The sequence below is a fragment of the Pagrus major genome, chromosome 15 (assembly GCF_040436345.1).
Source record: "Pagrus major chromosome 15, Pma_NU_1.0".
Lineage (NCBI taxonomy): Eukaryota > Metazoa > Chordata > Actinopteri > Spariformes > Sparidae > Pagrus > Pagrus major.
This window is the reverse complement of record NC_133229.1, coordinates 15,533,219-15,546,198: the sequence shown is the minus strand read 5'-3', so window position 1 is coordinate 15,546,198 and position 12,980 is coordinate 15,533,219. Positions and strand designations below refer to the sequence as shown.

Sequence of the window (12,980 nt, the reverse complement as noted above, 5' to 3'; positions counted from 1 at the left end):
CATATGTGGAAAAATTAAAATAATATATTTGCAAGAGGCATGCAATTAAGGTTTTCATTAAAATTGCAACGTCTTCATGTAATATAAAAGGTATAAAAGGGATTTATTCACATAGCTCACATGCTGTTATCATAAAGTTTTCCGTGTGCGTTTCATGCATACTTGTTTGCAGTTATTCATGAGCGCTCACCTTTGCTAAAATTAATCCGACAGTTTGAAGGCAGCAATATTTTGTTATGGTTTTATGTGGTGACGTAAAAAGGGGCGTTCCCGTCCTGACTACTGGTGGAGAACGAGTCACGTGCTCATGCAAATGAGCCAGCTGTCCGAGAGGAAGGCTCTGCTCAGCGGCTCTGCGGGCTGAAGATGGCGGACGGAGAGAGCAGTCTCGGAACGGCCTTTTCAGGCGCCTCCGAAATGGAAGAACCAGCCGCGAAAAGGTCGAAAATCAGTCCGTTGACTAACTACGGATTCAAAGTCGCCAACGCGGACCAGCTACCGGGCCTCCCTGGGGCCACTGAGAGCTGGGAGACGGCGGTGAATTGTGCGCAGCCAGCGGAGAAGGAAGCGAAGCCGGTGATGGCGGTAGAGCAGGCCCCAGCAGCAGCGCTAGGCGGAGACAACAATGGACTGGGAATGCTGGTCTCTGAGTCGCACAAACCAGTAGTGAAACTAGACGACGGCGCTGTGCTCGGGACAACTGAGGAGGGTGCTGGTATGTAAAGAAGCGGACATTTAACACAACTTAATGTATTTACTCGACTTTGTGGTGAGTGGGCAGTGCTTGTTTCACCAACTTTAACCGGCGAGTTTGAAACAGAAGAGAAGTTAATTGACGCGAGCTAACGTGAAACACAGGGAAGGTCTGTGGGTGTTGAGAGGTGTGCTGCTTTAACTTTTCTTAAGTCGGCGCTCAAAGGTAAAGAGGAAGCTGTCTGTGACATATATTGTTGGGATTTCACGATTTAACTTAACGCTAACTTCTTTTCTCACGGCACTGAACTTCGATAGCAACTTAGCATTTGTTAGCCAGTTTGCCTCTCTGACCCGCTTACGTTCACTTAATTAGGTTAACTTGAACGCTATCTCACTGACCTTGCCGCCATGCACATTGGTTGTGACAGATCTCAGTCGTTATTCGAGATAAACGCCACTTATCTCTAGTTTCATGAATTTCTCTTCCAACTTTCTCTGCTCAGATTTTCTTGGACATGACGATCTCCCCTCCAATGGTCTGGCTGTCACCCCGGACCACATCACCGAGGAAGATGACAGATCCTCCCATGCAAGCTCCAGCGACTGGACTCCTCAACCGCAAATAGGTAACTCCATGAATCTGAGCAGCATTTGACCTTGCCTGCTGCAGCTGTCAAGAATCTATGTAGTTTTGAAGGAAAGTGTGAAGCATTAACTTTTAAGGATACAAGTCATGCTGAGATGTTGATATTCTTGGACAGGTTCCTACAGTTTCATCCAGCAGCACATCAGAGAGACTGATCCGAGGACCATTTTGAGGGATCTGCTGCCTGAGACTGTGCTCCCACCGGATTTAGACGATATGACATTGTGGCAGATCATCATCAACATCTCAGAACCTCCAAAAAGAAAGAAGCGGAAGGATATCAACACCTTAGAAGATGTGGTCAGACTACTCCAGGAGAGCAAAAGGATCCTTGTGCTGACTGGTGCTGGGGTATGCATGTACATTAGTATTATGCAGTTGTATTACTTGAATTATCATTGAGTGAACACATACTGTTGTCAGAATGTTTGAATGCTTTTTCTTTTTTTCCTGTAGGTGTCAGTTTCGTGTGGAATACCAGACTTTCGATCCAGAGATGGAATTTATGCGCGACTTGCTGTCGACTTTCCTGATCTTCCAGACCCCCAAGCAATGTTTGACATTGATTACTTCAGACGGGACCCAAGACCCTTTTTCAAGTTTGCTAAGGTTTGTTCATTGTGTCCACATGATTTTCTGCAAATCAGTGTTGATGACAACACATGAGAAATGGTTTGATCACCCCCAACTAAGATCCTGATGTCTGGTGTATGATGTGATAATAAACTTTCCGTATATAATGCATTCAGAACTAAACATGTTCACATAAACATTAAGTTGGCGTTAAAAGGTCCAGTTCTTGTTGGTTATCCAGGCTTTTAAAGTTAACAAGGTTTTAAAAGTTTTCCAGGTGAATGGTAAAGACAAGCCATTACAGGGGTGACATGCATGAATATATCAAGGTTTGGTTTTAGTCCACAAGCTCTGATTATGTCTTCGTTGTTACAGGAGATCTACCCTGGTCAGTTCCAGCCTTCACCCTGTCACCGATTCATATCTATGCTGGATAAGCAGGGGAAGCTGCTGCGCAATTACACACAAAACATTGATACATTAGAACAAGTGGCGGGAGTTCAGCGGATTATCCAGTGTCATGGTAAGTGATACAGCTAAAAGATGGGTCTTGGTTATTTTTTCATATAGTTCTTTCCATGACAAAACATCATTAATAACTTTTTATTTCAGGTTCGTTTGCAACTGCGTCCTGTCTCATTTGTAAACACAAAGTGGGTTGTGAGGCCATAAGGGAAGACATCTTTAACCAGGTATGTATTCATTACAAACTGATCCAAGATTACACATTTACCAGCACTAATGGACACTGCGATTTTATTTAAGTGTTTCCCATAACTCCTGAAGCCTATTACCAGTGTTGTAAAAAAGTACCCAAGAATCATACTTGAGTAAAAGTAAAGACATCGTGGTAAAATATTACTTTGGTTAAATTTAAAGTCACCTCTACTAATAGTGCTTAAAGTCTTAAAGTATCTGATATTAAATCTGCTTAAGTATCAAAAGTCATTTTCTGGCAGTAAAAGTAAATTGCATACAAATTTACATGTATGTGTATATACTGTATACTACAGGTCGACCGATTACCATCTTTGTCAGTTATCCAATATTCAGCATTTTTGTTACTATTGTAATCAATGTTTTGTTTTTTGTTTTGAATCCAAATTACGATAAAATAAATAAATTTAAACACAGTGGAGTAAAAGTACAATATTTGCTTCCAAATGTAATAGAGTTTAAGTATAAAGTAGCAAAAAATTGTACTTAAGAACAGAACTCAGGCAAATTGCATTTGCAATTACATTCCATCACTGCCTATTATACACACTTTTGTATGTATTAAGCGACACCTGCAACAATGTCAATGATAATGAACAACAAACTGTTGTCCAACAGTAACAATATTCAGAGTTTCATGGTTACTGCGTGAAAATACTCCTCAACAAATCCTGTGTATCTCTTATACTTTGTGTCAGCACTGGTTTCCAAAACTTGAGCAGTACAGGGGTGGGAGGGAAACTAAAGATTGATTTGACCCTTCTAACAGCAGACACAACAAATAACGATTATTAATTGCTGAATTGCATTGTATTATTTGCTGGAATGGAGCCATTGTTATGAAAAAAGAATTTTACTCATGAACTATGAAAAAAAAACTGCAATGCTCTAATGACACGAGGCTGTCAGGATTAGGCAAGCAGTTTCGGTGGTCTTGTTTATCCAAATTAGCAGCAGCAGATTTCTGAAATCCTCTGGATTCAACACCAAAATGATTTGCTAAACTAGATACCACTCGGGTAATGTGTATTGATTTATTGTCTTTCTTATTTTATTTTTTGTAATTTGTCATGAACATGTTAAAGATGTGATTTTTTTTTTTTAGCTTCAGCACAAACTATCACTGTAGTGATACCCCCAGGCAGAGTAATCATAATGAAACATGCCTTTCATAAACTCCTTTCCCATAAGATTTTGCACCATTCATCCATGTACAATAAATCAGGATGGTGCAGCTGCCTACTTTGAGGACATCGGTTAATACTGTTATTACAGTTATTATATACATGCAGCCCCTATCTAAAGATAAAATTTAACACAAATGTTTTGTTAAAATGCTAATAACATATATTCGTCCTGCAGGTTGTCCCTCGTTGTTCACGGTGTCCAGGTGATATTCCCCTGGCAATCATGAAACCTGACATCGTCTTCTTTGGAGAGAATCTTCCAGAAATGTTCCACAGAGCCATGAAGCAGGACAAAGACGAGGTGGACCTCTTGATTGTCATTGGCTCTTCACTTAAAGTCCGACCAGTTGCCCTTATCCCAAGTATGTTTTTTTCTTGTATTGTAATAGCCATGCAATAACCAGTATGTTTCTATTGTTCTTGCAGTAAATCCAAACAAACAATACTTACCTGTTTTCTCTTCATCTCATCCAGACTCCATTCCTCATGAAGTGCCTCAGGTCCTGATCAACAGGGAGCAGCTGCCTCACCTTAACTTTGACGTGGAGCTACTTGGCGATTGTGATGTCATTGTCAACGAGCTCTGTCATCGGTTGGGTGCAGACTTTGAGCAGCTCTGCTACAACACTGTAAGACTCAATGAAATCACAGAGAAACCCCCTCGGTTACCAGAACAGCCACCAAGTGAGGCCTTGCCTGCGTCCAGCGATGCAGCTCAGGAGGAGCAGAAGCAACACAGCACAGACTTAGTAACAAAGCCTTCAGAGGAGACAGAAAGTCCGAATGTCACAGAGACCGCTGATAATAATGTAACACCTCCAGAGCCTTGTCCAAATGCTCAGAGTCCCAGGGAAGAAACGGCCGAGTCTTCAGAGTTATCTGCAGAAGACGCACCAAAAGAGGAAGCCGCTGACGTAAAGAGCCAAACCTCCAACCTTGAGTTCCGTAGACGATGCTGGATGAGTCGAATCAACAGAAGTCCAATCAGCAAACGCCTTGAGAGTAAGCTTTAGACCATGGTAGAAAGAACAGCACTCTTTACTACAGTACAATTAACAAATAAGTTTTGATTAATTAGATGGTGGGACATGGGTGTGTTAAAACACAGGTGCTAATCCATTCATCCCATTAATTAAAGCTTTTCTCCAGATTTTGATTTCAGCGCAGTAAAATGTTTGTATTTGTTCCCACAGCAGGCCAGTACCTGTTTCAAGCACCAAATCACTACATCTTCCACGGTGCAGAGGTTTACTCTGACTCTGAAGATGAGACTTCGAGCTCTTGTGGGAGTGACAGTGACGAGTCTGAATGCAGCGCAGATGGGGTGGAAGAAGACAGCGAGCCGGAAGAAGCTGGCGTTCTAGCAGCTGATGGCGAGACATGCCTCAGAGAAACAATACAACACACTTCGGCCAATGAGGGCACATCAAGTGTGCAGACAGACAATACTTCTGAACAGACTCAGAGCACCACACACCTTTAAATGTAAAGTACCCAGTCGACAAAGCACTAATTGTCTTTTTTATATATATATATATATGTTTCGTATATTTTTGACTCATCAACCTTACTATTATTTTTCATAAAGTTGAAATTGCGTGACAACTTTGTGTGAATATGCAGCAAGTTTCTTTTTTTTGTTCTGTGCCCAGTTTGGTCACATGCATTGTGTCTGAAACCTCATACTGTATACTACTTACTAAATAGAATGCAGTAGTTTTTTGTTTTTTAAATTTCTTTCCATGTGCTCATCTCATTTTGCATTCACATTTTCAGAAATGTAGCTGATGCTTTCATCTACTGCGACGTACCACGAATGCAACACTAGATTAAGCTTTAATTCCTAAATTATAGTGATTACAAGCAAAGACATCAATTGTCTCAGTTCATCTTGTGATGTCAGTTGTGGTCTCATGATGTGTTTAGAGTTGGTTCATGTTGCCGTTGGGAAACATGTAAATATGTAAGTCTACTGCCTGCTAAATAGTGGGTACTATGAGTTTCAGACACATACATAAATCTTCAAATGGTTTACTTGAATGCATTGTCTAACTTGCAATATATAAAGTTTAGCTCTGCCCTTTCATGAGGGTAAATGCTAGAAATAAGGAACAGTACTCTTTAATTTTAGACCAAAGAACACTTGATCGACACGCTCCTATGTTGTCTTCAAAAGCTTTGTATGTTTAACCTGTCATTTAAATCTTGAAAAAAAATATAACTATTGACAAGGTGTTTCCTCTGACATGTGGCAGCTACTTTTTATGGTCAAGCCTCTTATTTTTATACTCTGATGCAAGAAATACTCATCTAAGACTAGAGGATAGTTTTTCTCTGTGCAAAGTTATAGTAAATTGTAAGATTAAGTCATAGACAAATATTCAATGAGTTCACATTGAAAAATGGCACTTTTTTCATCAGCTTTTGTTGCCCATGTCACTTTTCATAGAATATAAAGTTATAACAGTTTCTATGATTATACAGAGGAGTCTGCTGCCTGCCTGTATAGATTTAAGTGTTTGAAAATTGACATATTTGAGGCGATGTGATTGATGGCAAATGTCTACACCAACATAATTCTCAATAATTACTTTTTCCAAGGTAATGTTTTGTTTACATTTGGAGGAAATACGATTTTTTACATCCTTATAGGTATCTCTTCTGGGGTTCTCAGTAAAAACAAAAAAGAATGAACAATGACCAGTCATTTTTGTTATTTGATGCATAGTCCAGACAGTTTTTCACCTAACAGCCTCGATGTGATGGTGCAGACGTGAGTATTGCGCCCCCTAGCGCCTGTAAGCTCACCCTGGGCTTTCAGAGAGTTTGTGACTAGACTGAGACGATTTCTGCAAGAGACGACGAGTAGGGGTTTACATTACAGTGTTAATATCTGAGAAACGTCCTCATAAAAGCAATAAGGTAAATAAAGGTGGTATGAAAGGATTAAACGTTATTAGATTGTCGAAAAAGTCCGAAGTGTGGAAGACTGTCGCTCGGCATTCCTCCTATGCGCATGCGCAGTGCGGGATACTAAGTTTCCCTTTTTAAATTAAGCTAATCAATTAACGATCAGTTCGTTAATATTAATTCCTTAAAGATTATCTACACGGTCAGGTTTATTAAGGTTTTCATAAATTTCGCCCAGGAATTTTCTCTGGTCAGCCAAAGTCTTCAGAACTACATTTCCCAGTTTTCTCTCGGCTGCTGTCCGTCGATACGACCTGTCGTAAAAAAAAATTCAGTCAACAACAGCAAAACCGAGATGGACACAACCAAAGACGCCCGACAGTTTCTGTCTTTATCCTTATTTCGTATCTAAAATGTTCATGTAGGGACGCCTTGCTTCAGCACACAGTACCGGTGGTGAAAATGGAGGCCATGGAAGATGATAGTTTGAACATTAAAGACGACCATAACCACAACTATTGTGCGAGCAGTAGCAGCAAAGTCCGCACGTATCTCAGTAGCCAGCTGTCGGATGCAACGACGGTCCCGCAGCCCGTCTCTCTGCCGGTGCCGGGAGAAGAACCGGGGACACGACGAGGGAAAGTGTGGTCGGGTGGAGCGGCAGGGTCAAAGTTCATGGACTCGGATTCTGGCAGCGATAGCAGCGAAGTCAGCGAGACCGACTGCACGGCACCGCCGGCCGCTGTCGAGGGAAAATTCACCCTCGATTCTACTTCCAAGTTCCGTAAGTTGACTGAAGGCAGGCAGTGTGACAGCAGGGCCTGACATCCTGTAGCCACTCAGCAGCTCGGCCTGCTGCCACATTACCAACGTGTGAAGGCTGGTGCTATTGGTACAACGGGGCATTTCAAAGCTGACTAGCTCTCCTCTTTCCTCTCAGTTCTGAATGCAATGGCTGTAGAAGACTACCGGAAAAATCACTGGCCAAACCTAGAGAAGGCGATTGATCGTCTGCTGATCCAGAACACGACAGACCACATCTCTGTTTCTTATGCACAGATATACAGGTAAGACAGGGGGTGTTGAAAAAACACACACCCGCGCTGTCCCATGTAAGTCACTGGTAATCTTTGTTGACCTGACATGCTGGCTTTCCCCTTTTGTGTTTCCCCACCTAGTTATGTCTACAAGTGTGTTTGTCAGCAGCACTCTGAGCTGCTCTACAATGATTTGACATTAAAAATAACAAATCATCTGCAACAAGTTTCCACCCATCTACAAGTAAGCACATCCAAATCCAAAGGGATAATTATATACAGTACATGCAGAAACTGTAAAACTGACTAACACTTGTGTTATTGTTTTCCAGGCCAGCCCACCTGAGAGCTTCATTGAGACCTTCAACGTTGCGCTGACACAATACACAGCCTCTCTCCAATGCATAGTTCCTGTATTTATGTACTTGGTAGATATCTTTTTCTCAAGTCCTTTTTTTTGTCAAAGAAAACATAGAACTTAAGTGACTTTAACAACACATTCTGTGCAGTCAAGCGTGGCCTCGTACCAGGGTGTCACTCACATTAATTTTACATTTCGAATGTTTGCAGAACAAGTTCTACATCGAGTCAAAACTGAACAGAGACCTAAGAGAGGATCTGATGAAGCTGTTTGCTGATCACGTCGCAGAAAAACATGTGAACACGCTGATGCGTGAGTACTTCATTTGAAGCCCTGCTTGCTGTAATAGTATTTGAAAATTGTGTAATTGTGAATCGGTAACAAAAGTTGTCACCTATATTTGGTTAAAATAGTTCTTTCTTTGTCCAAATCCAGTGCCGATTTTCGTCTCCCATCCTGGAAAGCACCTACAGAAGACTTTGTTCCTTTCTAACACAGTTGACCTCTAAAATATGTTTTTAATGATTTATTTTCTCTTGTTCAGCTCTTCTCATCAAAGCTCATTCCATGCCCTTTCAAGTGCAGCCATCTACAATGGCCAGTGTGGTTAAAGGCCTCTACAGCCTCCGACCAGGTGAGATCTGTTGCCAGAAAGCTCTTGTATGTACAACTGTTCAAATGTTGTTATTTAGGTGTATCTCTGCCGCAAGCTAATGAAATCTTATTGCCTCCACTACAGCAAAAGAAACAGACATATTAGTTTAGCAGCATTCAGAATGGGATATTTTAAATCGTGAAATCCCTGTCCAGCATAAGAGTCACTACACGTTTCATAGGTCTTTGGTTTCCTCTTTCAGATTGGGCCCAGTTAGCCCCAGCTCTCTTCTCTGGGTTTATTCCCCAAATCAACCCTCCTGCTGTGGAGTCTCTGCTGCCTGACTACGCCGCTCATGACCAGAAGTTGCAGATGGAGCTCTCCATGAACGGATTTCCACGGTAAGTTTTCTGAGGCTTTGCAATGCTTTGCACTGCACTAAACTTGAAATCACTGATGTGGCGTGTTTTTGTTTTCCAGTGGTGACCAGTCACGCAAACGGGCCAGCGATGACTCCTGACTTGCAGAACTGTTACAGTGCCTCCCGCATCTTTATCACAAGTTGGCTCACTGCACTAGGTACAATGTGGACAATGTGTCAGTTTCATCTCCCACGACTCAAGGTCACAAAACACTGTGAACAACAAAGAGAGCTTGATGTTGGGCAGAAACTTAATCTAACTGCACTTAAAAAAAAGCACACAGACTTCCATAATGGTGCTTTCCTCAGTGGTTATGATGCACCCAGCTTCAGTATTTGCGTGTGCTGAGATGGTTTTCCTCACGCTCTCCTCATTTGAAGAGTGCCTTCATGGTGGCTGTTCTGTTCGGATATCCTACCGAGGGATAGGCTGATGATGGGTCTTTCATTCCTAACCTTTAACATGGAAGTGTCTTTTTTGATAGACTGGGCTAGTCAAGACTTTCTATTGCTGCTAATAATACTGTCCATGTGATATTACTACGAATCCCTCAGTTTCACCCACTGTGTCTGTAACCCAGCGGCTTCACTCAACACAAATGAGTGTGGAAACAAATGAGAACAAGGGGAACTAAGTCATTGACCTCAACTCTGATTCCCTTCATGTTGCCTTTACTGTGTTGGTAAACCGGATTGTATTTTCCTGTTACGCCAAAGAGGATTTGCAGTACTTGTTTTTTTTTTTTCCTCTTGACATTGTCAGTGTTGTATGCTGTCTGAGTCACTGAGCCATTTCATTTTTTTATACTAACAAGTTTTTAACTTCATTTGACCTGTTTATTTGTTCCACTCGAGTCAAATTCTAACTTTAAATATATCACTTGTCTGTTGTAGCCTTGTGTGTAGGGTTGCCATGTGGGACATTACACTGTTACTGGCAGAAAGCTGAGTCAACCACAAAATGGTATTTGACAATTTCCTAATATTACTTCAGATTGTTTGACAACTTACCTAAATCATCCCTTAACTGTAAATATATCCAACGTGACGCTTCATTGATTTTTACGAAGCAAACGATATGCAATTGTTTGACCCGAGTCGGGCATACTTAAAGGGACTGTTCACCCTCAAGTCAAAAATACATATTTTTCCTTTTACCTGTAGTGCTAGTTATCTATCTAGATTGTTGTGGTGTGACTTGCAAAGTTTTAGAGATATTGGCTGTAGAGATGTCTGCCTTCTCTGGAACATAATGGAACTAGATAGTACTTGACTTGTGGTGCTCAAAGTGCCAAAAAATCTTTCTGAAAAACTTGAAACAGCAATGTCTCTTTCCAGAACTCATGACCCGCTTGCCTAAGATAATCCACAGACCTTGTAATGAGCAGTTTGTATGTAGGTACTCATGGAAGAGTGGCTAGCTAACTAAGCTAGCTACCATTACAGCCCAGCTGAGGAGGATGCTATTATTGTTACATCCTTTGCTGTAAAAAGCACAAGCCTCTGATCCATGAGTAGATGTACCATGTTCATGAATATGTTACCACCACTAATAAACTCATGGCAGCACTGGTTTTAGCAATTACACTGACATTACAAAAAAAAAAAGACAGCCACCATATGTAGAGAGCTGTATTAATTTACTGATAATTGCACTGAAGATTTCCTACTACTGCAGCTTCACATTAAAAGCATTAAATTAAACTTTAATCACGAAATAGGCTAGTCACAGGAAATGCATTATGTTCAGTGAGTTTAGCGTTTTCTACTATCATTCATCAAAAATGCATCTACAGAGCAAAACAACGGCCATGTTCAGCATTTGTTGACAGAGGATCAGTTTGAAATATGTCTGGGAGTCGTTTTAAAGAGTTGTGGGAGTAATAAAGGAGCTGTTGAATGAAGTGCTGCAGGCAATAGGGTCCTCCAACTTCTCAGTGAGGTAACCAACTCCTTTTTCTTCATTAACATTATCAGTTTCAATGTAATTGTTGTTTGCCCTAACATCATAAAAGATCGCTAACACCAACTACCACAGAAAGCCTAACATACGTGCTTCCTTTCTGCACAGTGTTATAATTGCCAGACAACTCAAACCAAAATAATCTAGATGGAGAAATGGCACCACAGGTAAGAGGAAAATATGTATTTTTGATTTGGGGGTGAGCTGTCTCTTTTGAGCATTAAAGGTTCCTAACATGTATAGCCTGTTCATGATGTAAATGTTTTCTTTGGATAGTGGTCAGTGCACACTAGCTTTTGTCACAGATGCATTTTTGTTAAATGATTCACTTGAATAGAAGTATTTGATATAAGGTCTTACACTGTTTTAAGTGTAAATAGATGCTCAGGCTTGCTTTTCCTTTCTGTCTATGGGTCCTGGAAGTGGTTCTCATCGTCTTTCAAATAAACTAATTTCATTAAATATGGGACACAGATGATTTTGGTTTCTACTATTCAAGATTTAAAATTTTAGTTTGTTAAGTAGGCATAAACTTAATTAAGTAGAAGAAAATAAGAGTCACTGCAGATGCCAAACGCCAGATGTACTATGTTCATTTGCTGAGATTGTCACCTTTTTCTCTAACACGCTGCAAAAAATATCCTTGTTCAAACAACTGTGAATAAAACTCTCTTTGGCTGAATTGCTGTTTCCGAAATGTTCCAAGGAAATGTTTTTTCTTCCTAAAAACCAATAAAATCCTTAAATCCAGTCACAAGCCACTACCAGATGTTTTACCACCTGCATTTTCTTACAGTGTATCACACAACTACAGTGCTTTGAAATTGATTATTGCTGATAATCTGCTGGGTTAACATTAGTGTGTGGGAGGCTTAACAAGGGGCTTCTAATTCTGTAGGATGGAGGTCTGTGACGGACCACTGGAGGAGGAATCCCTTTACAGCATGCTCCCCCCGGCCAATGAGCGGGGACGCCACCCAGACACATGGGCCAGGCCTCCCCAAAATAACCTGCGACTAGAGCACTCACAAATGTTGCTACTTGTACTGGTGACAAGTTACCCTAGCTACTCGGCTCCATATTTTCCTGTAAACTCCAAGGTTAACTCTGTGCGATAAAACCGGGAAGGGTGGGCAGCTGCTTGTGTCCAAGGTTTACCCAGGTGGCAGCAACCAGAAGACCGGAATCTCCCTCTTTGAGCACAGGTGCACTCTGAGGAGGATTTACCAGTCTTTCACAGGGGCCAGCTGGGTTTATTCTGAAGGTAAAACACACCACCCCCCTAATTTAATTGTTGTACACAGTGTCCTGTTTTTTGGCATAGGCCTCATGTGCTGTGTAGAGCCTCAGAAAATCTGACAATGATCCTCAGACAGGCTTGAATCTATTTCTGTTTGAATGTTTAATTGAATTATGTTAACCTGCCTGGATGTGTGCTGCTGTTTTGAGCCAGGGGTCTGTTCACCTGTGTGGACTGTGACTGTGTCAGGAGTGTCCCATTTATGATAATTACACTTCTATTTGTGTAAATTGATGATTGTTGTGGCTGATCAAAATCAGGATAACAAGGGCACGTCGGATGAGGGGCACTGCTTTTTTTTTGTTGATTTTCTTCATGTAAACCGACCCCTCGCTATTATTAGATATGACTTGGTGGGCTTGGAGCCTGTTTGCAAAGGATTAATGTACACAACAGCTGCAGCCTCAGGTCTGTTGGAAGGGCATTGCTGCGTCTCTTAATTGCGCAGATTTGAGTGTCAGTAGCATGTGTGTGCCCTATCTCATGTCTGTATTTAATAACTTGCCCCCACCGAGAGGCAAAAACTTGTGCAAAGACTAAACATTATATACACGTCGGTCTGAGGTGGACGGGC

The 12,980-nt window shown here is 41.3% G+C and overlaps 2 protein-coding genes across 2 annotated transcripts; both read left to right on the top strand.

The window, feature by feature from the left end:
- Positions 1-27: 27 nt before the first annotated feature.
- sirt1 (sirtuin 1) lies at positions 28-6,064 on the top strand. The gene is made up of 9 exons (XM_073481688.1): positions 28-715; positions 1,200-1,322; positions 1,458-1,693; positions 1,799-1,951; positions 2,291-2,438; positions 2,528-2,607; positions 3,995-4,181; positions 4,294-4,821; positions 5,013-6,064. The coding sequence occupies exons 1-9, from the start codon at positions 367-369 to the stop codon at positions 5,300-5,302; spliced, it is 2,094 nt and encodes a 697-aa protein (XP_073337789.1). The 5' UTR covers positions 28-366; the 3' UTR covers positions 5,303-6,064.
- A 1,004-nt stretch (positions 6,065-7,068) lies between these two features.
- Positions 7,069-11,856, top strand: cacul1 (CDK2 associated cullin domain 1). The gene is made up of 8 exons (XM_073482333.1): positions 7,069-7,513; positions 7,670-7,796; positions 7,908-8,010; positions 8,099-8,194; positions 8,337-8,439; positions 8,672-8,761; positions 8,985-9,123; positions 9,203-11,856. The coding sequence occupies exons 1-8, from the start codon at positions 7,192-7,194 to the stop codon at positions 9,240-9,242; spliced, it is 1,020 nt and encodes a 339-aa protein (XP_073338434.1). The 5' UTR covers positions 7,069-7,191; the 3' UTR covers positions 9,243-11,856.
- Positions 11,857-12,980: the final 1,124 nt, after the last annotated feature.

Bases quoted from the DNA above. Each gene is read 5' to 3' on its own strand.
- cacul1 (XM_073482333.1), top strand. From the start codon at position 7,192: ATGGAGGCCATGGAAGATGATAGTTTGAACATTAAAGACGACCATAAC. The intron at 8,011-8,098 runs GTAAGCACATCC...ATTGTTTTCCAG, and splicing joins AAGTTTCCACCCATCTACAA to GCCAGCCCACCTGAGAGCTT. The intron at 8,195-8,336 runs GTAGATATCTTT...GAATGTTTGCAG, and splicing joins TTCCTGTATTTATGTACTTG to AACAAGTTCTACATCGAGTC.
- sirt1 (XM_073481688.1), top strand. From the start codon at position 367: ATGGCGGACGGAGAGAGCAGTCTCGGAACGGCCTTTTCAGGCGCCTCC. The intron at 2,608-3,994 runs GTATGTATTCAT...TTCGTCCTGCAG, and splicing joins GGGAAGACATCTTTAACCAG to GTTGTCCCTCGTTGTTCACG. The intron at 4,182-4,293 runs GTATGTTTTTTT...CATCTCATCCAG, and splicing joins ACCAGTTGCCCTTATCCCAA to ACTCCATTCCTCATGAAGTG.